This window comes from Brassica napus, chromosome A9 (genome assembly GCF_020379485.1).
Source record: "Brassica napus cultivar Da-Ae chromosome A9, Da-Ae, whole genome shotgun sequence".
Lineage (NCBI taxonomy): Eukaryota > Viridiplantae > Streptophyta > Magnoliopsida > Brassicales > Brassicaceae > Brassica > Brassica napus.
In genome coordinates, this window is record NC_063442.1 from 38,124,007 (window position 1) to 38,146,623 (window position 22,617).

At 35.0% G+C, this 22,617-nt stretch overlaps 3 protein-coding genes across 4 annotated transcripts; all 3 read right to left on the reverse strand.

Annotated features, from left to right (window-relative positions):
* Window positions 1-5,236: 5,236 nt before the first annotated feature.
* Window positions 5,237-9,022, reverse strand: LOC106415840 (type I inositol polyphosphate 5-phosphatase 4). 2 transcript variants are annotated; one of them, XM_022708473.2, is made up of 11 exons: window positions 8,243-8,978; window positions 8,059-8,149; window positions 7,834-7,911; window positions 7,628-7,718; window positions 7,448-7,552; window positions 6,714-7,323; window positions 6,426-6,619; window positions 6,230-6,338; window positions 5,983-6,131; window positions 5,616-5,891; window positions 5,237-5,510 (listed from the first exon to the last, which is right to left on the reverse strand). In XM_022708473.2, the coding sequence occupies exons 1-10, from the start codon at window positions 8,273-8,275 to the stop codon at window positions 5,678-5,680; spliced, it is 1,674 nt and encodes a 557-aa protein (XP_022564194.2). In that variant the 5' UTR covers window positions 8,276-8,978; the 3' UTR covers window positions 5,237-5,510; window positions 5,616-5,677. The 2 variants fall into 2 exon arrangements, with proteins under 2 accessions (XP_022564194.2, XP_048597364.1); XM_048741407.1 differs by having other exon boundaries at window positions 7,448-7,718; window positions 8,243-9,022.
* Window positions 9,023-17,608: 8,586 nt separating this feature from the next.
* LOC125578518 (selenocysteine Se-methyltransferase-like) lies at window positions 17,609-19,829 on the reverse strand. The gene is made up of 7 exons (XM_048741409.1): window positions 19,409-19,829; window positions 18,949-19,005; window positions 18,645-18,877; window positions 18,425-18,554; window positions 18,148-18,351; window positions 17,995-18,066; window positions 17,609-17,910 (listed from the first exon to the last, which is right to left on the reverse strand). The coding sequence occupies exons 1-7, from the start codon at window positions 19,589-19,591 to the stop codon at window positions 17,749-17,751; spliced, it is 1,041 nt and encodes a 346-aa protein (XP_048597366.1). The 5' UTR covers window positions 19,592-19,829; the 3' UTR covers window positions 17,609-17,748.
* Window positions 19,830-19,869: 40 nt separating this feature from the next.
* On the reverse strand, window positions 19,870-21,995 carry LOC125575164 (serine/threonine-protein kinase STY13-like). Its single transcript, XM_048741408.1, has 6 exons — window positions 21,327-21,995; window positions 21,124-21,245; window positions 20,831-21,045; window positions 20,562-20,736; window positions 20,345-20,479; window positions 19,870-20,264 (listed from the first exon to the last, which is right to left on the reverse strand). Exons 1-6 carry the CDS (start codon window positions 21,634-21,636, stop codon window positions 20,058-20,060), a joined length of 1,164 nt encoding a protein of 387 aa, XP_048597365.1. The 5' UTR covers window positions 21,637-21,995; the 3' UTR covers window positions 19,870-20,057.
* Between the last annotated feature and the right edge of the window lie 622 nt (window positions 21,996-22,617).

Here is a 22,617-nt window from a genome sequence, read left to right on the forward strand (position 1 = left end):
ATCAATGACGCATGTCTCTCTCTCTCTCTCTCTCTCTCTCTCTCTCTCTCTCTCTCTCTCTCTCTCTCTCTCTCTCTCTCTCTCTCTCTCTCTCTCTCTCTCTGGAGTTCATCTTTTTCATATTTAATTCCCTTTTCGAAATCATTAGTCAAATTGGATTAATATTCAAACTTATAATGTAAATTACACAAAGCCGGCAAGATAACAAAGATGAAAACTATAAGACAACTAACAATACATAAATTAGGAAGGGATCAAACCAGCCGAATCATATATAGGAATCGATATATATAATATATATATATATACAACCACATTTTCAAAGCATATTGAGTATTATAAAAAAAAAACAATTTGATAGACTACTACATTTTGCATTAAGATCTGTTCATTAGCTTATTTTCTCTTTAAAGGATATCGTTTGCTTAGTTTAGCCTTACAAAGAGGTAACATACACCTCGCATTTCACTTGTTCTCGACCACTTCCCACTCAGTTTACATGCAAGTTCTATATCGGATGATGTCATCCATTCTGCCACATCAGTTTTCATCACATCTCGCTTGCAGACGCTGATGATGTGATTATCTCTCCTCCCAACACGTGGAGAGTAACTTACACAAACTTCCTTTCGACTTTTCTACCGGGATAATTATTAATAGAGTAAATCGTGCGATTCTAAAACTGCACCAGCTATCGAGTATTGATGCAGCTCGAAGATATATGGTACTATCAGTGCTATTCCCTCTTATTTATTTTGAGATATTTAATGCGAGTTTCTGTAACTTATGTTACTTGAATTTTGTTGTCAACCACTTGATCTCACTATCCACCTCTGTTTGGATTAATCATATACAATAGCTAGGTTCTTTTTTTTTCCGTCAAGTTTTTGTTTATTAAATAAAGACGGGCTCAATATCCTTACAAAATAAAAAGACCCACGGTCCGATTAGCTAAACCAACAACAGACTAAAAAACGGGCTTAAAACCCAAAAGCCCATCACCGACACTGCCCAGATCCAGAGGCACGTGTCGGCTTATCCTCTTCTTGTCTCATCCCGACGGTTCCGTCGAACGGCTCAACACCGCCGAACTTTTTACGGAGAGCGTCATCGGACTAACCGAGAGCTCATCCCAATCATCACACGCCGCCCACTGGATATTTTAAGCCCGAGACTCAAAACCTCAGCTTTCTTTCTCTTGTCGTCGTCACCAATGATGGAGAGCTTCATCTTCTACTGAGATCTCATCCATTTGACCCGAGCAACCACCCTGACGACAAGAGCCACCACGCAGTTTCCACCAAAGCCAAACTAGTAACCAAACCCAAAAGACTACGAGTCCAAAACCGACAGCGTAGAGCTATGTGAACTTCTACCCTCCGAAACCAAAACCGACAACATAGAGCTATGTGAGCCTCTACCCTCCGGAACCAAAACCGGCAAAGACGGAGCAGAGAATACCTCCCCTCCCGGGAACTTGAACTGGCCGCAGCGAAATTGAGGGAGCCTCCACCTCCCAGAGAAAAGCCGGCGTCGACGGATCTGTTATAGCCTCTATTTCCCGGAATTATCACTTGAACATGCAAGCCTATCTTCTCACGCCATGGGCCTCCACGCGAGCGTGTCTTCCCTCCAAGCAAGGAACCACCTTTGAAAGATGGCTCCAATCCAGAGCTCCGACAAAGTGGTGATAGGCGACAGATAAGAAATAAAAAAAAACACTTCGACGGTAGGAGAAAGGTTCCGACGTCGGTACGGACGCCGGCCGTACGCTGGATCCTTTCTCTCTCTCCTTTCTCTCTTATGACGCTCACGCTAGGTTCACTCTTACACTTTTCGATCATAAAACATACATTTTTGTCAAATCGTTATCTCATAAAACTCAGTGATTCATATCACATACCAAGTGGACAGTAGTCTACTGGTTATGAGAGTGAATATTTAAGATCATTATTAAGTTTTATTTGAAAATAGCAATTTACATTTTACATGTGGTATTATCGACATCTGATCCTAAATTTATAAAAAAAAATGATCATGAGCCCAATTTTTGTAACTTCTAAGTTTTATAAGAAAACAAATCATTTACTTGACGTTAAATATAGTCTCCAAAATTTTGACTATGAGGTTAACCATTTGTACTTAACTATTACTATATAGTATCATAATTCTTCATATCTATTTAGAATGCAAATTGCATGATGTGTGCTAACCAAGTGTATGTTGCTTTACTCGTCGTTGTTGTCCTCCAAAGAAGATTTCAACAAATTATTGTTTTGGAAAGGATTCCGGCCTATACGGGAACATGTATAAACATTCGGTAAAAACAACTTTTCAATTCAGAAAAAAAAAAACACATTCCAACCACTGAAATATGTATTTACATGATTTATTTATTCTACCATTAATCAGCACTCACCCATCTGGCCTCCGGTATATATAAAAGCATATCTTTATCGCCATTATAGTTACCTACTGCATCGTCTAAGTATCATTGCAAGAGTCCAAGGGATACAAATCATATGTTACAAATTGTGACCAACTTCACTAACAAACAGCCTTAAGAATCTTTTACTTTGTTTATCGATTAGTTTATGATTTATTTAGTCGCAAATCCCTATCAACAGGGGATTCCCATGGAGGGACATGATATTATATATGAATTTGATTGTGTTAATTAGAGGATAAATTAGTGATAACAAAGGGAGAGCTAGTAATGTTGACAATAAGAAGATCCAATATTTATATGTATATTTTAGTATATATATGTTTGTCCCTTACGCCCTTACCAAAAAGATCCAATACTTTGACAAAGGCAAAAACAACAAGTCCTATATTGAAATATCAATCAAGCACTGATTGAAGTCGTAGGTTAGCTATTCTTTGCATAAACTTTCTTTTTGGTTTTGTTTTGTTTAGAAAAGACTATAAGGTCAAACATTTTTCAATATAATAGTTAAAAGATATAGTTTTATGCTTGTACACAATAATTAGAAGGTTCGACGGAATATCACATGGAAACGTCGATCGTTTTCTAAATTGTTCGTATGAAATAAACCTACAAGCCTAGAGTCTGTCCTATAGTTATAAGAAAGCAAATGTACTTATCGTATTCGGTGTATTAGTTAATGTGACACTGTCTTTGGAAATAAATAAATGTAGTTATCGTATTCAGTGTATTAGTTAGTATCTTCCAAAATCCATATGATTATCGTTATTCGTAAATAGGAGAGTAAAAAATTAAATGAAATCATTTATCTTTTCAATGATCTTGTATTGAGGAAATTTGGAAGTGTTAACCATCAGGCTGTTAGGCTCAAGTTACACGAAGGTTTGGAGTAGTTAGATTTTGAAGTTGTTGGTCGATAGAGCTATAGGGAAAAACAAGCTCTGTTTTCTGCGGTCAGTGTTTCAAGTGACAGTTCACTCACTACGGCAAGAGCGTAATGGGATTGGGGGACGTCGTGGAGAAACACATCAGAACAGTGAATTCCTCAGAGGGCTATTAATGACAAACAAGTGAGAAACCGGATCTATACGATCCAAATGATGGGCATGAAGGGTTATGAAGATGTCATGAAGCTACGGTTTGCTTCATTTTAGTTCCAAAAGCTTCAAAGAAAATTCACGATGCTTTTATAGTCTAAATATTTTAACTGATTGCTAGTTTTAAAATTTCCCAAGCATCTATTGTAAAAACGTTTTTGAGTCGAATAATTTTACAGTTATTAAAATTAAATAAACTTATATATATCTGTGTGTGTGTGTGTGTGTGTGTTTGACGTTCTAAAGAAACTGAAATCGAGTGGATTCAAGTGGGAAAAAAGAAACAAATGATTTGGTCCTTAGCAGAAAAGGTCGAGTAAATGTTACGACATGGCATGTGGTCGTGATCTAGTTTATAGGATCTTCTCATCATATCCATCAATAATAAAAAAAAAATTCGTACATGACGTAGTTCTGTATTCCACTATACCAAGCTAATACTACTATTATAGAAAAAGAAAATGCGAATATAAGACAAAAGAATTAAACATATAAAAGGAAAAGGAAAAGGAAAATAAATAAAGAGAATGAGAGGATGGGTAGTGAGAGTGAGTGCATATGCGTCCTACCTCTAATCTCCGCAGTTCCTCCGACCAAAATATCTTATCCACCGTCGACTATGTCTCTTTGCTAGATAACCATATGGGGTGGTGATATTATTACTTATCTACCGTCGAATATGTTTCCACTTTGTATTTCTTCTACGTATTGAGTATATTTTTTCATTTTGTGTTTTTATACTTTCTTGAAACTACGAGTCGTCGCCGTCGGTATCATTTGCGAGAAATCAATCCCTTTATTTATAAATAAATACAAAGGTTGTGTGTGTGGCGTGTGTCTTGCAAGGAGACAATCTCTGAAGGAATTTTTCTTTTTTTTAAAAAAGAGAGACAACTCTTTATCTGATCCTCTCACGACCACCAATTATATACTGACGTTTACTTCACGCGGTTTGATCCGGCGCGCGTGTATTTCTGTAAAAGGATATGAGAATGCACGGAAATATAGAGAGAGGGAGGTTATCATTGCCATTTTTTGTTGTATTTGGCTCTTAGAGTAATAAATAGCAATGTTCAAAAAATCACAGAAGGTAAATATGTGCTTTATAGAAGATTAGTGACTAGACGGACTATTAAGAACTTCAGTGAAACCTAAGCGTTAACGAATTATTAATTTATTTTATATGTAGTTTATATTTATATGAGATATTTTAGTTTTTAAGTTTAATTATAAAATTATTATAATAAATTATATTTAAATATACAAAACAAAAGAATAAAATTTAGATTTATACTAACACTTTTACTTAATTTAACATATCTAGATTAATTTATATCAATTTAAATTGATTTTAAACGATTTAGAATAGTTTAAACCGGTATGAATCATATAAATCGGATTTTAAGAAAATCGTTTTTGGATGAGACCGAATAACCGCTTAGGCACCATCTAGACCGCTTTTTAGAACTTTGATATATAGTTCTACAGTACTTATATGAATGAAGATGAACCGGTCGTAAGAACACAAGTGGGTTGATTAGAAAGTACAAAAGCAAGACTATAGTATATAGTTCCACGAGCTTGACTCTCTTTTTTTAAAAAAGGTTATCTCCTCACTTTCAAAATCGAAAGTATCCATATTCACTCTGTCACTGTAGGGAAAGGGGGGGAGGGGGAATCATAGGACAAAAGACTGAAACTGAGATTTTCCAATTTGAAACACATTGGTCATTACAAAAGAATCAATAAGATGTACATGCAAAGTTGCAAACACATATATCTATACACTACATCCTGTGGAGAAACTAATGGTTCGAAGTGCACAAAACTGGTCCACTCTTTATAATCCTAAAGGATAAGGAACTGTTCAGCTAAAAAGCTATATTAATTACTTACTTCGCTTTCCACTCGAATCTTCTTCCCCTGTTCCCAACCGAAAAAACATGGAAGACCTTGACCAACCCCTAGAAAGCGCAGCAAGACCAGATGATTTAATATCACAAGATCAACACCCACCCCGAGAGCAACAAGTGTAAAAAATATTAACTGATCATCAAAGATTTAGTTACCATTTTTCTTTTCTTTTCAGGCTTTAGAAATGTTGAATCCTCCCTTGTCTCGTGATAATGAATTAGTAAAGGCTAAGCTCAGCGTATCCATACCGTTGAGGAAGAAGTTCCTCAACTTCAACCCTAGAGCTTTTCTTGATATTGTAGTTTCTATATACCGATTCAATCTCTACAGAAAACAAACTGTAGACTGGTCTGTGATCTGAGAACCTTGACTCCCCGCGAACATACGACAGCTGACTAAGTCCGTTACCATGCCAGAGTATGCGATCACACCTTCAATTTTTAGATTAATAAAACTCATAAATATTATATATGTATTAAGTTTGTTTGTTTATACTCAAAAGAAAGAAACACTAATACTAACCAAGCTGGAGTCCGTCTTTTGGCCTTGGTGAGACGATCATCACCAGCATATACATCTGAATTGTTAGAGTACTTGTAAGTCGGTGGGAAATAGATGGTCCCTTCATTCCATCCTTCAAAGACACGACCTCTACGTTGTTCTAACCGCAACTATAACACAAACAAAAGTGACAGTTTTTTCTTTCAGACAAGTTTGTTTTTTCAAATAAATGGTTTTTTTGGGCCTTTTGAAAATGCTAATTTCTTACCTGGTCTTTCTCAAGCAAGGCACTCCAATTTCTCATCTCGACAAGAGCCTTTGTACACCGGTAAGAAAGAGCTATACGGTAGTTCAAGTCTCCAAGCCAGATTACTCGACTGAAAAGACACATAACAAAAACAAGATTTAGCATGCTTATTGCAGTGTTCAAAGAATTTAATAAGGACCAACAACAAATAACTCACTCGTGTTCTAAAATCGTTTGGGGAGACTTGTCCTCCCCTGCGTTGTTCACTCTAGGGAATCTGGTTTTCCTTAGAATCTCTAAAACGTCGGAGTTTCTTCTCAGCTCGTCACCTTCTTTCTGACCAGACGTCAAGTGGCTGCACACAAAGCAGAAGCTAGTCTGGTGTACTGACATGCTGATCGAAATCGATCCCTGCAAATTAAAAAAAAAAAAATATAGATCTAAAATTTGACAACTTCTTACACAAAGACATTAAAATTTGAAAATAATGTGGATAGTCTTTTACCTTGTTTCCGAGATAGCCCATCAAGCCTCTTCCTACACAAGAAACTTTGAGGTTCTTGACACTGTCCCTTAGATCACTCTTCACCCAAACAGTTAAGAATATCCCAACCATTTGCTTGCTAGCCACCAAACAATACTTAGACTTGTCTCTCTCCTCTGTCACAAAAGATCCACTCCTCGAGACAGCAGAATATTGATCGTAGGACGGAGAATTAGAGTCATGCACATTTTCGTCGACGTCGTCCTCGGAGGAGCAATACCTGAAGCTTTGGTCGTAGGAATCGTGGCCCAGCATGAAACGGTCACAGACGCTAAACCTCCGGTCAAGATGTGGCTGCTGCATGGATGCTGCTGACATGTCAAAGTTGTTTATCCTCAGGCTCTTGCTAAGTGACTGAAACGACCTCCGATGATAGAACGAGGAGTTTGCGTCTTCGAAGTCGGAGTCGAGCTCGGCGACCGGGTGGGGAACAGGGGAAGGGGTCCGGCAGCTTCCTCCGCCAGGGAGAGTGTTCAAGGTTCTTCGGATGAGAGAAACCCATTTCCTGGCCGGGCCGTTGTCTTCTGTGCCCAAAACGTTGCCGGCGTTCAAAGGAACGATCTCTTGGAACCTGTGTGGGGAAGTCTTAGAGAGATTAGGAAACAAAACATCATGTGTTTTTTTTTTACTTGTTTTTTTTTTCATGTGATTTATTTAACTTTGAGTAAAATTGAATTAAAAGAGGTTAGCAATACCCAAGAACGTAAATGTCGGAAGGAGGGGAGGTGTGGAGCCAATCGTCGAGATTCAGATAACTCGGAGGAGATTTTCCGGCGACATTCCAGGTAGCAGTAAAAACCCTGATGTGAACAACGTGTCTTAGAGGAAAAGAATTTGCCCAAAAAAGCAAAGAGACACAAGAGAAATATAAGTACCTGAGATTATGAACTTGTTTAACTAGTGGTGCTGAATCTAATTCCTGTCTGTTTCGTCTACCTCTTCCATTATTTCTTCTACACCCAGTCTCTGAATACAAATTAATTAAAACACTTGTTGTTGTAAAATTCAATTAATTTTTTTTAAAGTTAGAATGAGTTTTTAGAAAATAAAATAAAGAAGGAAGAAGCATGTATTTACTGACCAGCATAGTTGCTTTTCTTGTTAACAGAGCATGCTTCTTCTCTTTCAATGACATTGTTACTCCAGTCTCCACATTCACCTGCAAAAACTTTTTTTTTTTAAAGTGAACATCCTATAAAGTCGAAAACAAAAGCTGTCCACTTCTCACATTCCTAGACTAGAAGAAGGCAGTTCATTAATAAGATTTAGTTTAAAATATATATATATATATATACGAGTTTATTACCTTTGTAAACGTCTCGGTCGTCTGCGTGGAAATCTTCTGCTTTGCTCTTGATGTTGAGCCATTTCTTAACCAATGCTCTGGGCCATGAACGCTGCACAAGAATTTGGAGATCAGCAACGTCTGGGTTGTGATGATAATCAAATACCAGTTTAATTATTATTATTTTTGGTCAAAGAAGAAACACCTTGGTTCTCTTGAGGCTACTACCATCGCCCATTGTTTATATAGAATGAGTAGATAGAGAGATCCTTGATTTCACGAACTAATCTTTTGCAAAGACCGATAGATAAGCATAAGCATCCCCTGACCCGGTTAAGAAATGGTGTTGACAGAAGAATGTAAAAGATAATGAGGAAGAGAATATGTGAGATTACTTCTTATAAACACAAGAGCTACAGAGAAAAAGACTTTGAAATTAGGGATTTGAAAACAGGGGGACTTCGTTTCTGGGCATATATCAACGTGGGTAGAGGGAAGAAAGAGCTTCTTCTTCTTCTATCTGTTTTCTCTCTCTTTCGAGTCCTTCTTCTCCTCCCTTTATAAATGAAATATACTCCTTAATTATTATTTTTTAATTTGCTAGTTGCAGTCTATATTTATTGCAGTTTCCCTTCAATTTTTGTTTGATTTTTTTTAGAATATAGAAAAAAATTATTTCCATAAATATGTAAACCCTTAACATATCTCCCACCACTCTCCTTAAAGCTCTAAGTTCGGTAATAGAGTAGTGCTTGAAATTGAATTATTTCCTTTATATTATAAAGATTTTTTTGGAACATCTTCTTTCCTTTATATATGTTCAGTATTATTATAACTGATTTAATTTGTTACCACAAAATGATACTCCTATCTTTGTTTATGTTTTAATAAGCTTGATGTTTTAAATATCTTCAACTATGGGGGTGATTGGTAGTTGTTGTAGGTACTGTCCACAGCTTTATTTATTTCTACAGCACCAAATTCAGAGTAATCAAGCTTTAAATTTTTTTTTGAAACCACAACTTTTGAAATAACCTACAGCTGTACAAGTGATCTTCAGAACCAAATATCCAAAGCAATTTTTTAGTGTTTTCTATAAAATTATAGCAATAAAATCTAAAACCACAGCAAAAAATCTACAGATTTTTTTCTACAAAGCTACAGCTATTACCAATCAGAATCTATATATTAGAAGAAGTATCATAAGTATCACATCTTATTGTTTGTTAGTAGTGTTTCATTGCATCTATTGAGATATTTTAAAGTGTATAGTCTTGTAGATTATAAAATAATCAATATATATGTGATACAGTACCTTTGTTATCATTCCATACTTTTATAGAAACTAATAAATCAACGATACATACAAATATATACATGTATGAAGCAGAAATAAATATGATACAGAATAGTAATCATAATTTCTTTTTAAAGGAAAAGTACAAGATCACGATATAAAAATAAACACTTTTGGGTTGTTCCATTCCATATATGCAATACAAATCCCGGATTTGGCAATTAGAATAAACACATAAACAAAAACAGACAAAACGAAATCTGAATTCTTGGGAAATTGTCGCCAGGAAATAATAGTTACTTAGTAAATGACAATTAAAATATAGTAGCATCAATACTAGAGGTGGATTGGTGAGCTAAGGTAGGTGCATGTATGCATGTTTAGAGGGTGAAGTTTGAGGTTTCGGGTGACATCAAAAACTACAAATGCCACTTTATATTTGTGCATTCGTGGAGTTTTATCATAGAAAATGGAATTAACACGTTTACCAAACGTAATATAAAGACCAAGAAAACAAACGTTTCACTTTTTAGTAAAATGTGAAGTTTATAAAATTGAGTTTGTTGTGTGTAAAGAGGAGGGGGACTCTTTTTGACCCAATCTAGACTAATGTCTACGGGACCATCATCCCCCTTTGCGAGACTTGGCCTCGTCTTCTTCCATCTATTTTGCTTTTTTTTACATTTTTTTTGTTCAAACAATAATACTCACTTCTTATTACTGCAAGAACACACTGTTATAGTATCATTGGCCGGTTGAGAACCAAGCCTGATGAAACATTCGGCTTATGCTCCCAAAATTTTTTTAATTTTTTTTATACAAATAATCTCTCAAATTTGTAAAAAAAAAAAAAAAATTAGAGCTCCAAACTATTAAAATTTTTATTAAATGATCAGCGATTTCCAAAATTTGAGAACCGGCCATGTCTAATACTCCTTCTGTTTCATAAGAAGTGTCATTTTAGTTTTTTTTTTGTTACACAAAAATTGTAATTTTACAATTTCAATACAAATTATATTTAATTTCAGCTGAAAATTAATTGTAAATTGTATTGATTTTATAAATAATTTTATTTATCTCAAATATTATTGGTCAGAAAGATGTAATTAATAACAATTTATATATATTTTTGCTATTTTCTTAGTCTGTGTGAAAAGTGTTAAATCGACACTTATTTAGAAACGGATGGATGAAGTATTACATTTACATATATGCGTACGAGTGATGGCTTATATTATAATTTATAAACATAGAGTCGGTTTAAATTACTTCGGCTTAGGGTTTGGGCCGAATCGAGTATCAAATTGAGAAATATTTGCTTAATCACAAGGCACAAGGGTTTAGCGAATGAACATACGCTATTACGCTATATGTAAGTTACCTTTTGTGTATTTTTTTTAACACAAAGGGTGGATCTTGTAGTGTTAATTTAGGGGGCCCAATAACCCCCATGTTTTGCTTTATCTCGATTTTTGAAAAAAATAACATCGAGTTTCCACTTTTAAGACATGGTTTGGTGAATTTAAGCGATTTATTTTGTGAGGTAAAGTTAAAATGACACATGCTGCATGTGGGAGACCGTGTCTGTTTCTTCAGAGTTCAGACCAATACTTGGGTTTAGTAAATATGTAAATCTCCCTTTTTATATGTGTCTGTTTCTATTTAATTGACGATTTTGTAGTATTTAAAAAGTTGTATTAGTCTTTTACTAAATAATTCATGAAAACATCCTAGTTAACATGTTCAACTAAAAGGAGTATAATAGTAGTAAACATGTATTTAGTGATTAGAATTTCATTGCTTAATAATTATGTCAGTCATACAAATTAAATCACGTGAATCTATTTTTTTATCGAATACAGGATTCTAATTATATGAATCTTGTTAACATACATAAAAATTTCGAGAGATGGAATTTCAATTTGTATAAACTTGTTAACAATTTTTATATATATGCATAGACGTATTCATTAGCATATTAAGATATGATCGGTTTTATTTTCGAAAATAAGTTTTTTTTTTTATAAAAAAAGTCTTGCAAATACAACTATGTGAAATACATTTTTTTTTTTGCTAAAAAACTATGTGAAATACATGCAACTGTCATAAACAAAAAACAATTATACCAGTAGCAATTTTAATTCCACAACATAACTTTTAAACGCATATCCCTTATATATTAATTGATGAACATTTGAAAAGATGTAACCTCAATTTTGTATTAATTAAAAGAGACCCCAATGCATAGGTGGCACTCAATTAGGTAGTCAATTACATTCAATTGAAAAATAAGTAGGTCCACATTCGATTTTTATATGTTGTTAGATACATAAGTTGGTCAAACTATATGATATAATGATATGATATGATATTTTCTTTCCTTAAATAAAACCTACGGAAATACCATAAATGACTAATATATATATGCCAATTAATGAGTTTAATAATAAAGATTTGATAACAATGTATATCTCCTCCATCATTTTTTGTTTAATTTTATATTATTAAAATAAATTAAACAATCAAATTAGCTATAAAAATAAAATTTAGATTTTTTCGTATATGTTATATTTTGAATTTTTAAAAACGACAATAAATGACTAAAACTATTAAAATTATTATGTTAAAAATTAATGATCAATGGTTTAACATTTTTATTATAAGAAGATACACATGATTTTAAAACCATATGAGTAAAAAATATCATTTAATAATAAAATAAATAAATAAATATATATATATATATATATTAAACACTATATACCATAAGATTACATAAATATTTTAATATTAAAACTTTCAATGAATTTTCAAGAACATTTATAAATTATAAACTTATTAAAGATTTCAGATTGAAAATTTTGTTATCGATGATTTAAATATTTTGTTATAAAACGATATGAACGATCATAGAACCGTATGATTATAAATTCTTATTTAATAAATAACTATACAAAATATACTATTTCTAGAAAAATAGGTTGGTCCATCTTAACTTATATTACACTTTTTATTAAACTAACTATCGAATTGATAAATAACGTACCAAAAAATGTTTTGCACTTTCCTTAAATAAAAGCTACGAAATTACCTAATATGATTAACGTATATATGAAAATTAATTATAATGAATAATAAATATTTGATAACAATTTTTGTATCTTAGTTCTTTTTTTAATTTTATATTATTAAAATATATTTAAAAATCACATTAAATATATAATAAAAACATTTTTAATTTTTCTTATATGTTATATTTTGAATTTTTCAAAACGTCTATAAATTATTAGAAATTTGAAGATCCCCACTCTGAAAATTTTGTGATCAATAGATTATTTTTTTTGTCATAATAAGTTACAAATGATCATAAAATTGTATTAATATGAACTTTTATTTAATATTATAAAAGATACACATTATTTTAAAACCATATGAGTAAAAAATATCATTTAATAATAAAACATATATATTTATATATATATATAGATTATACTATATACCATAAGATTACATAAATATTTTAATATTTAAACTTTCAATGAATTTTCAAAAACATTTATAAATTATAAACTTATTAACGATTTCACATTGAAAATTTTGTTATCGATGATTTAAATATTCAGTTATAAAATGATATGAATGATCATAAAACTGTATGATTATAAATTCTCATTTAATAAATGACTATATAAAATATACTATTCTTAGAAAAATAGGTTGGTCCATCTTGACTTACATTATATTTTTTATTAAACTAACTATCGAATTGATAAATAATCTACCAAAATTTTTTTTGCACTTTCCTTAATTAGAAGCTACGAAATTACCTAATATGATTAACGTATATATGAAAATTAATTATTATGAATAATAAATATTTGATAACAATTTTGTTATCTTAGTTCTTTTTTTTAATTTTATATTATTGAAAGATATTAAAAAAATCACATTAAATATATAATAAAAATATTTATATTTTTTCTTATATGTTATATTTGAATTTTTTAAAACGTCTATATATTATTAGAAATTTGAATATTCCTACTCTGAAAATTTTGTGATCAATAGATTATTTTTTTGTTATAATAAGTTACAAATGATCATAAAATATAACGCATATGAATTTTTATTTAATAAATATTCAAATTAAATAATATATATATAAACACTAATGATTTAAAGCAACAAGATTGGCTGATCAATTTAGTCGTCCAGTTGAAATCTTTCAAAAGTATGTGAAAGACTAAAGTCAAAGTAAATATGGATTTAGAATAGTAGTTATATTTTACTAACCAAATACCGAAAAAAACCGAACCGAACCGAAACCAACCCGATATCCGGATTGAACACCCGTAATCCAAATGAAGCCAAACTATTGTTTCATTCTCCAAAATATAATAAAAATAATAACTTAATCCCGCGCAAGGCGCGGGTCTTATCCTAGTAGTCATAATAAATGGTTACATTACATGTGTACCAAATCCATGATAAAAAGCTCCCCACAATATAGTTATTACAAACGACTTTTTGTCCGTATTAATATGGAACCTCCAATATAACTTTACTAACTATAGGCAAAAATTGCATTTTAGAAAAAAACTGAACTTCAAAAATGATGTTCATTATTGTTCAACCCTTTTTACTATTGAACATATCTGAAAAAAAATTATAGAGAAGATCAGAAGATACATCGCATCTATTACAAAGCAAGGAAAAAAAAAAAAAAAGACTGAAACACTCTCTCTTATCCTTTCGAAGAAGAAGAAGACTTCACCGGATTTCTGGCTCGGCCAGCGTCCGTTGGCTCTCGAGCCACGGCGTTGAGCCTGTTCTAGTGTTTTGTTTCTTTGTATGGTCCTCGGTCTCCTTGTTTGTGAGATGAAGCAACGGTTCGCCGGTTGAGCTACGGTTCGATTTAGGCGTGTGTGGCTCAGATCTGAAGATATGATGATGCAGAAGTGACTCTCTTTATCCATCCTGTGGCTTCCTTCTTTGATGGCTCAGATCTATCCGCCTTTCATCCATTGTGTAGGCGAGTGAAGCGCGTGAAGACGGCCGTTCTTGGTTCTCGGACCGAATCGGTCCGTTTTTGTTGCGGTGGTTAAGAGAATCTTATGGCTCTTGTCTCTGTTGGTTGTGGGCTCTGTTCTGGCTTTGTTTCCTGCAAGTGAATCGGGGGCTTTTTATTTATGTGTTTTTAGTGAAGTCTGGATATCATGTGGTTCTTGACCTCTATATTAGGAAATTATTATGCTCTCTTTTGATTTTTGGTCCTAAGCTTGTAGTGTTTTCGAGTGTGTAATGAGGGTGTGAACGCTTTCCTGTTTGTAACTACTGCTTCGGTGTGGTCGTTACCGGGTCTGACCTCGTTTATCTCCAGATCTGTTGAGATTGGAGTGTTCTTTATAGGACTTTTATGGAGGTGTTGCTTGGACACAATGAAGTTGTGTCGCAGCCGTATCCGGAAGAAAGTATGTTCCAAGTATGGTTCTATCTTACCGGGTTATAAAGTCTGGTTTCTTTGAGGTGGAGAGGAGTGCTCTCGGTGTTGGTAGGTGTTGGTAGAGGTTGAAGTTATCGTTTGGTCAGCCGGACAACGATATATCTCGTTCAGAGACTGGTGCAAGCTTAGTGTACTATTATCATGGTGGGTTATGTAATTTCCTTTTGTCGGAGTGTATGTGTTTGTGTTCTTGTTTTTGTAAGTCACTTCCGGTATGGGTTTTAGGTGCCTTTCTTTGGGCTTATGTTTCTGGGGATATCTTTGTTTTCCGCCAGTTTGTGTATCAATCGTGTATCTCTTCGTTGAATGAATATTTTCAGACGGGAAAAAGATCAGAAGATACATCGCAACGACCTTTTATTTTTGTAAATATATAAAAATAAAAAGGAAAATGAAGGCTCAATAACTTTATCTGTCTCTACAAAACACTGTGCCAGCTGTAACAAGTCATTATATAATTACGCTTTCATTGGTTTTCCTTTGTTAAATCAAATGCCTATGACAACTCTGATTAGCGAAACGTACTGATTAATTAAAGGGATCACTAATAGTAGTATTAGTTTTTTTATTGTATCACGTCAACACAAGTACACCTAATAATAAAGAACTAGAAGATTTTTTTTAAGATACCATTTGTTCGATAGACTAAGAGCATTCCAATGGTGATACTCCATTGTAATCCTTAGAAAAAGTGTTTTTTAATTTTTTAATTTTTTTTTATTCAGATAAAAAAAAGAAAATATTAATCAATCCCGAATTACCATATGTTGTGGAGGCTTATAAATAATACAAAGATTCACTAAAAAAAAGTTTTTATTTAGAAATTTTAAAAATTGAATCTTTAGTTTTTGGTGGAATCCATTTATTATAATTATTTATTTTCTAAAGACTTCCCCTTAAAGGTTGATGCTATTTTGTGTCTGAGTTTTCTGTAATTGTTCATCCCTTGTTAAATACTTCTTATAAATGTATGTATAAAAACTATAGTATTAACGAATGACCTGTTAATGAAGGCGACTTTGTAGATTATCCGCCACATGGTGGCGTATTATAAATAAATATACAGGATAACACCTAGAACAACATTAGGATACGATTGGTAAGCCTGTTTCTGGATTATAATACTTTATCTGAATGAACAGACAGAAATTAGTATAGTTATATGCTCCGTTCTAAAACACGGGCGCCTAGCCGCCTAGGCGCCCGACTAGGCGCGTGGCGGAAGGGAACCGCCCCGATTTCAGTCAAATCGGTACAACTAATCGGATAACTGAGTAATCGTTGAAAAACCCGATTAATCAGCGATTAATCGCTTGAAACCGATTTGAACCGTAAAAAATTTAGACTTTTTTTGTCAAATTTGTGGGCCTTGTAACGAGCCCATTTGACTGATCAACAGCTGAGACCTTATCATCTATATATAGTGCACTTCAAGACTTCTCCCACTCATATTTTACCGATGTGGGACAAATCATTTGTAGGTTTTAAATTTTTTTTTCTTTACGTGGCAATAATAAAAAGAAAGGACACAAACCTTGCAAGAGTGTCGAACTCTGTACCTCCAAGCGCTGTAGAGACCTCAGAAACCATTGGACCATGCTGTTTTTACATTTAGTTGTCACAACATTATTATATGTACGTAAATTTATAATTAAATATTTTAAAAACTAATCCCCGATTAATCTTCGATTAATCCCCGATTAATCAGCTAGGCGCTAGGCCCGATCCGAGCGCCCGACTAGCGCCTAGCGAGTTCTTGAAGCTGGGTTATATGTTTGTTTCCACCAATCTTGTTTCTAAGGAACTTTTTTTTTCCTTTATTGTTTTGAGGATGATGTTAATATATCTCAACCCAGTATACAAATTTCCCAAGCCCCAGACTCCAAGATGTACATGTATGCATTCAATTTACTCAATTCATAAATGCGGAAACTGCAAAAGAAAAAAAAAGTGATATGATGCGACAAAAAAAAAACAGCACGTTTTGGGGGTTTTATCGAAGGGGAAAAGTTGTAAGGAATGATGGTTGATGTGAAAGTTTTTTCACTTTGAAGAACCCTTACAAGAAGAGAAAGAAGAGGTCCTTTGGGTGCGAGTATGGTTAACCATCACTTTCTGAACATTGGAGACTTTAGGGTTTAGGGGTAAAAAATAAAAATAGGATGATGTAACTGTTTTTATCTCTTTATGCATTGTTTTCTGGTATAACTGAGAAAGAAGGAAGTGGTGATAAACACACATCACATAATAACTCATGTGTGGTCTTTTTCATCACATCTCATAATTCCCCAACCGTACGGTACAACTACAAGCCCAACGTTCGAGCATTGAGACATCTTACATATATACAAACCTAATATTAACAAAAAAAACAGGGTAAATTTCGGGCACTTGTAGTCACAAATGTCAACCGTAGAGTAGAGGTCTTCTGTGGCTCATCCAATCATGGGTCCGCTTTCCCCCTCTCGTTGTCCCACTGCATATCCGGAAGAAAACACTTTTGTAACATCTGAACAAAGAGTTGGCTAAGAGATTAAAAGAAAGAATACTCCAAAGGATCTTGGAAAATAGAACCTTGCTATGCGTAGCTGACCATTAAAAGAAAGAATGTATGTATGATGTATCAGACTCTCAAGACACACACCAGATGATTTTGTTCCGCTTCTGAGTCACATAACGAGTCCTACTGTTAGATATTGTAACCTGAAGATGATTCTAGAGGGACATATCTCAATGTAATAAAAGTCTTTGACCCAAAACTTTTGATCACATTTCAAAGAAAAGCTCGTTTTTTTTTTGGCAAATAAAAGGGAAAACAAACTCATTCGTATGTTTAGTACAACAAATCTATTGCACAAAATAAAAAGGTTCAGAGAGAGTGAGAGTGAGAGTGAAGGTGGAGGTTGGAAAGCTAAGAAAAAGAGAAGAGAGATCTGCGAGTGACGAGTCGCTTGTGAATGGCTCTGATGGTGGCTGGTGTTGTGCGGCAGCAGCCTCCCAGCAATGACACTCCTGCATCCATCCATTTCTCTACGTACGACACAAAGTCTTCATCCCCAACTCCTGCGTTTTCCTGCACCAAAACATCACACCAACTACTACTATTACCATTACTGTCTTTGTCTCCAACCAACATAATGATGATAATGTGACTTACAACCCACTCCTTCCGGTCAGCATCATATCTTTCTCCGCTGTTTGGATACGCTAGTATTGGCTTGCTCGTCACCTACATCAAAGTTATGCGCAAAGCCTTTTTGTGAAAAAAGATTTACCCAATATGTGTTGGATAAGAATTCAAAAGCAGTACCTTTGCTATCTCCAAGACTAGGCCCTCTATGAATCTTGGAGAGGTACAGTTGATCCCAACCGCAACTACTTTCTCACAGGCTTCAGCTATGGCGACACACTCCTTGATGGAATCCCCACTAACCACGTTCACCCCATCATTGGAGTTAAAAGAAAACCACCCCGAAATCTTCACGTCCCCTTCATCTAACAGCTCAGCAAATGCCTAGAAAGATAACTTCAAACCTTATTAACACACCCCACCAGAAGAAGCTAACAACATCAAAGTCGATCAGTACCTGAGCCTCTAGCTTGCTTGGAATGGTCTCAAATGCTATTATATCAGCACCAGACTCTCCCAGAACTTGCAATTTTCTCCTGTGGAAATCTTTGAGTGTTTCCAGCGTGATCAAATCACCATAGATTCCACTGACAGAGTCACCAACATATAATGTTTTTAAGGAGGCAATGAAAAGAAAAAAAAATCTGAACAGTGTAACTAATGAGAGCAGCTAAAACCTGTATTCTGAGCCATCAGCCAAGTAAGCACCATAGCTACCAACTGATGCTGCAACTAGAATAGGCCGCGTTTTAAGAATCTTATCATCCACAATGTCGCTGGAGGAGGAGGTAGCTTTGCATTTGTCATAGTACGTGCTCCGAGCTTCACATGCTATTTCAACGCTCTTTCTAAGCAAATATTCGCTCTTCTCTATTGAAAAGCCTTTTGTTTCAAACCCCTGAATCGTGGCCTACTCAAAAGATTGATTCACGTTTTAGTGCACCCCATAAAAAGAAAGAGAGAGAGAGAGAGAGAGAGAACCTGATAAGAAGCGCTGGCGATAATATCAGCACCAGCTTCAAGGTAATCGAGACACACCTGCTCCATCAGGAAAAAGAATCAAAAGCCATTTAGTAGCAATGCCAAAAAGAAAACCATAAAATCCCCCACTAAAAAGAAACAAGTAGAAAAAGAGATATTCCAACACAAAAGGAGAAAGATGAACGAACACTAACAACTACAAAAATAGGGTTTAGGGTTCACAAGGTTGGCATGGCAGCTTTAAATATTGTCAGTGCCAGTGGGATCAATATCTAGTTAATAATACCAAATAATGAAACGAGAATATTTTGCTCTACTTCATTCAAAACAATTCAATTTAAATCTAAATCTAAATCTAGGGATAATTTATAATAAGCGCAAAAAACCTAGTCAAGCAGCTGGCAACGAGCAACGATTCAGAATTCACTCTCTCTCCCCAAAAAAGAGAAAAAGGAGTTACAGTGTGGATGATGTGAGGAGAAGTGAGTAAGCATTTGGAGCTCCAGAGAGGATCGTTGAGATCCGCTCCATGTCTCTCGAACTCAGTTGCTAGCCCGCCGTCTATAATCGCATACCCTCCTGTCTGCTTCAAGAACTCTTTCATCGAGTTAAAAGCCTCCGACTTCGAGCTTCCCGTTAACATCCCCGACGCAAAGTTGGACAAAACAACCAAAAATGTGAACTACTATTCATGTGCTTGTTTACAACCTTATCTTTCAAACTAGTTGATTTTTCTATATCACAACTTAACCACTCCCTCTGTAGCCTTATGTCTTCTTCCCACTTGTTTTTTCTCACTCTCTTGGCTTTTGTTACCTAAATTACATATTTAAAATTGTACGAATCACCAGACCAGCAAAAAGGGACATATATGACGCGCCACCCCCACCCACCCCCCAGCCAAAAAAAGAGAACGAAAAAGATTCAAAGGTTTATGTTTATCATCAATTTTATACACGACCAGACTGGGTGTAGTATAAATACATGTATATAGAACAGAATGAGAGTTTTTTTAATGTCAATCTAACTCGAAAGTCTCCAAAAGAAAAAGAAAAAAAAAAAGAAAATCCAAGAATCATCACGCAGAATATGAGAGAGAGGGAGAGAGATCAGGGGCCACGAGGTCTGCAGAAACAGAGGAACCCCTGAAACTTGTCTGGTGGTATCATTCCACCGCCTTTGCTTGTGTTTACCGCTTCAAGTAGCTTCACTACCTCCTCCATCTCCGGACGCTTGTCTGGATTCGGGTCCCAGCATCTCTTCATTATGTTTGCCACTGCCTGTGGGCAGCATTTCGGAATCTCTGGTCTCAGGTTCTGTTCAACCAAATAAAGATAAGGGATTAGATTCTTTTCTGATTATTTAGAATAGGAGAGAAAGAGAGAGAGAGAGAGACCTTATGAACAACGGCATGAGAGATCTCAGCAAAACTACAGTCAGCGTAAGGCATGTCGCAGCAGTATATTTCCCAGAGGCATACACCAAAGCTATACACATCGCATTTCCTGTTGTAAGGCTTTCCTTCAAGAACCTATCCCCCACAAAAAACATAACCTTTTTTAATATATTCTGTTTTCACAATTACGAAAAAGGGATAATATTACCATACATACCTCTGGAGCCATGTAGCCGAGAGTTCCAGTTTCACCCGTCATGTCTTGAGGGTTCTGAGCCTCGACTCTAGCAACTCCGAAATCAGCAATCTTGAGCGTCTTGTTAGTTTCTAGCAACATGTTCTCTGTCTTCACGTCCCGATGTACAATCGCCTTGGAGTGGAGGTAACTCAGCCTGAGACACGAAAAAGAGGATATGTATATGTATACGACCAACAATCCCTTAAACATTACAAAATAAAAGAGAGAGAGAGAGAGTGGTTAGTTACCCTCTAGCGAGATCCAACGCGAGCTGAATGACATCCTTGATGGGGAGTTTGCTCCGATATTTCTTGATGAGGAACTTCTTGAGTGTGCCTCCAGCAACATATTCAACCACAACACAACAGGCCCTGGCAGGATGTGCTCCGCTGCCACCACGTCCCCCAGAATCATTAGCGGGAGGGATCTTCAGATCAGAGGTCCCCATGGATGCTCCTATAAACTGATAAAAAATGTAGAAAGTCAAAGTCAATGCTTCATTCCTCTTCTAATACTAATACTAATAGTTATGAATACATACCTTGGTAACGTTGGGGTGATCGAGCTTCTGCCAGACGGCAACCTCTTGCTCGAAAGAAGCGCGAAGAGCAGTAGTTTCAGCAGCTGTTGATTGACCATCTTCTCCCCAATCCAACACCTTCACTGCAAATTGTCATATCAACCAAAACCAAATTACCAAATTATTATTATTTAAAAAAAATATTTAGGGAGATAAAAACGGACCAGCGACTTGTTGGCCAGCGTAGACACCGCGGTAGACAGTGCCATAAGTGCCGTGGGCGAGAACGTGCTTCATGTCGAGTTTGGAGAGGTCGATCTCCCATTCGTGCATCGGAGCTTTTGTGGAGGTGGAGGACTTGACGGCGGTAGTAGAGGAGGAGGTATGGCCCATGTGCAAATCCCATTTACTGAAATCAAGAGTATCCGCCCTGAAGTATTGACCTCCTCCAGCGCTCCTGCTCCCGACTCCCCCTAGTTTGGGATCCGATCCTATTTCCACCGATCTTGCCGCCTCTCCGCCGCCTGACGCCATGGAGTTCAATCAGTAGGACAAGTGCTAGGGTTTTCGTTTTGATGATGACTCCGAATATTATGTTCTGTGGTGGAGAGAGAGAGAGAGAGAGAGACAAAAAAAAATTCTAAGGGAGAAAAGACAAAAGAGATGAGAAAGGGAAGAAGAAATAAGATTTTGATTGATTGATTGATTGTGGTCACCACAAACACACACACAGAAAAGGAAAACTTAAGTTTCGCAAGGATTATTAGAGCGAGACATAATCTGTAGAGGAGTTGGTGAGAGACCAACTCATCTGTCTTTTTGACTGTTTCACCGGCCAACTTCTCTCTCTCTCTCTCGCTGGCTCGAACAAATTTTATTCCTTTGCCCCCCTTTCTTTAATTTTTATTTAATTTATGTTTTTTTAATATTTAATTTATGTTTGATTCTTCTTTTCTTTCTCTCACGCCATCTTTGGAGCAGCGAAACGCTGAAACTTCTCTCTTTTACTTCCTATACTAGGTAATAACCCGCGCCTTACGCGGAATGTGATTATTAGTTTCGTTATTTTTAATAAAAAAGACAATAAATCTGTTTAATCTGGATATTGGTTAGGTTTTACGTTTTTTTGTTTTTAATCTTCTAAAATATAACTATTATTTTAAATTAATATTCATTTTAGTTTATTCGGTTAAAACATTTGATTTTTTGGTTTTTTCGGATAAAAACCTAAAATTAATATTATATGTTTATTTTCATATTATGAAGTTTAGATAGTTGTCATGTCGAACCAATAGTTTCATATTATAGTTTTTAAACAGATGATAGTTTAAGAAAAAGAAAAGAAAATTATTAAGACAAATCATTTCACTACAATTTGGTCGGTAGTGAAAGAAACATTAAGAAAAAATATTTCAACTTTCAAAAAAATTAGATACTTCAGCTGTGGTGAATACTTAGTTATAAGATGCTCACATCAAGGTGCACATGTATGTTTATGTAAAAAGTATATAAAAA

Coding starts and splice junctions, on each gene's coding strand:
- LOC106415840 (XM_048741407.1), bottom strand. CDS start 8,275: ATGGGCGATGGTAGTAGCCTCAAGAGAACCAAG. Junction 7,719..7,833: donor CAAGAAAAGCAACTATGCTG/GTCAGTAAATAC, acceptor ATTTGTATTCAG/AGACTGGGTGTAGAAGAAAT. Junction 6,132..6,229: donor CCTTGCTTGAGAAAGACCAG/GTAAGAAATTAG, acceptor TTTGTGTTATAG/TTGCGGTTAGAACAACGTAG.
- LOC125578518 (XM_048741409.1), bottom strand. CDS start 19,591: ATGTTAACGGGAAGCTCGAAGTCGGAGGCTTTTAACTCGATGAAAGAG. Junction 18,067..18,147: donor TAGTCTTGGAGATAGCAAAG/GTACTGCTTTTG, acceptor ACTTTGATGTAG/GTGACGAGCAAGCCAATACT. Junction 17,911..17,994: donor CTGACCGGAAGGAGTGGGTT/GTAAGTCACATT, acceptor GTTTTGGTGCAG/GAAAACGCAGGAGTTGGGGA.
- LOC125575164 (XM_048741408.1), bottom strand. CDS start 21,636: ATGGCGTCAGGCGGCGGAGAGGCGGCAAGATCGGTGGAAATAGGATCG. Junction 20,737..20,830: donor GCGTTGGATCTCGCTAGAGG/GTAACTAACCAC, acceptor TTCGTGTCTCAG/GCTGAGTTACCTCCACTCCA. Junction 20,265..20,344: donor CTCATGCCGTTGTTCATAAG/GTCTCTCTCTCT, acceptor TTGGTTGAACAG/AACCTGAGACCAGAGATTCC.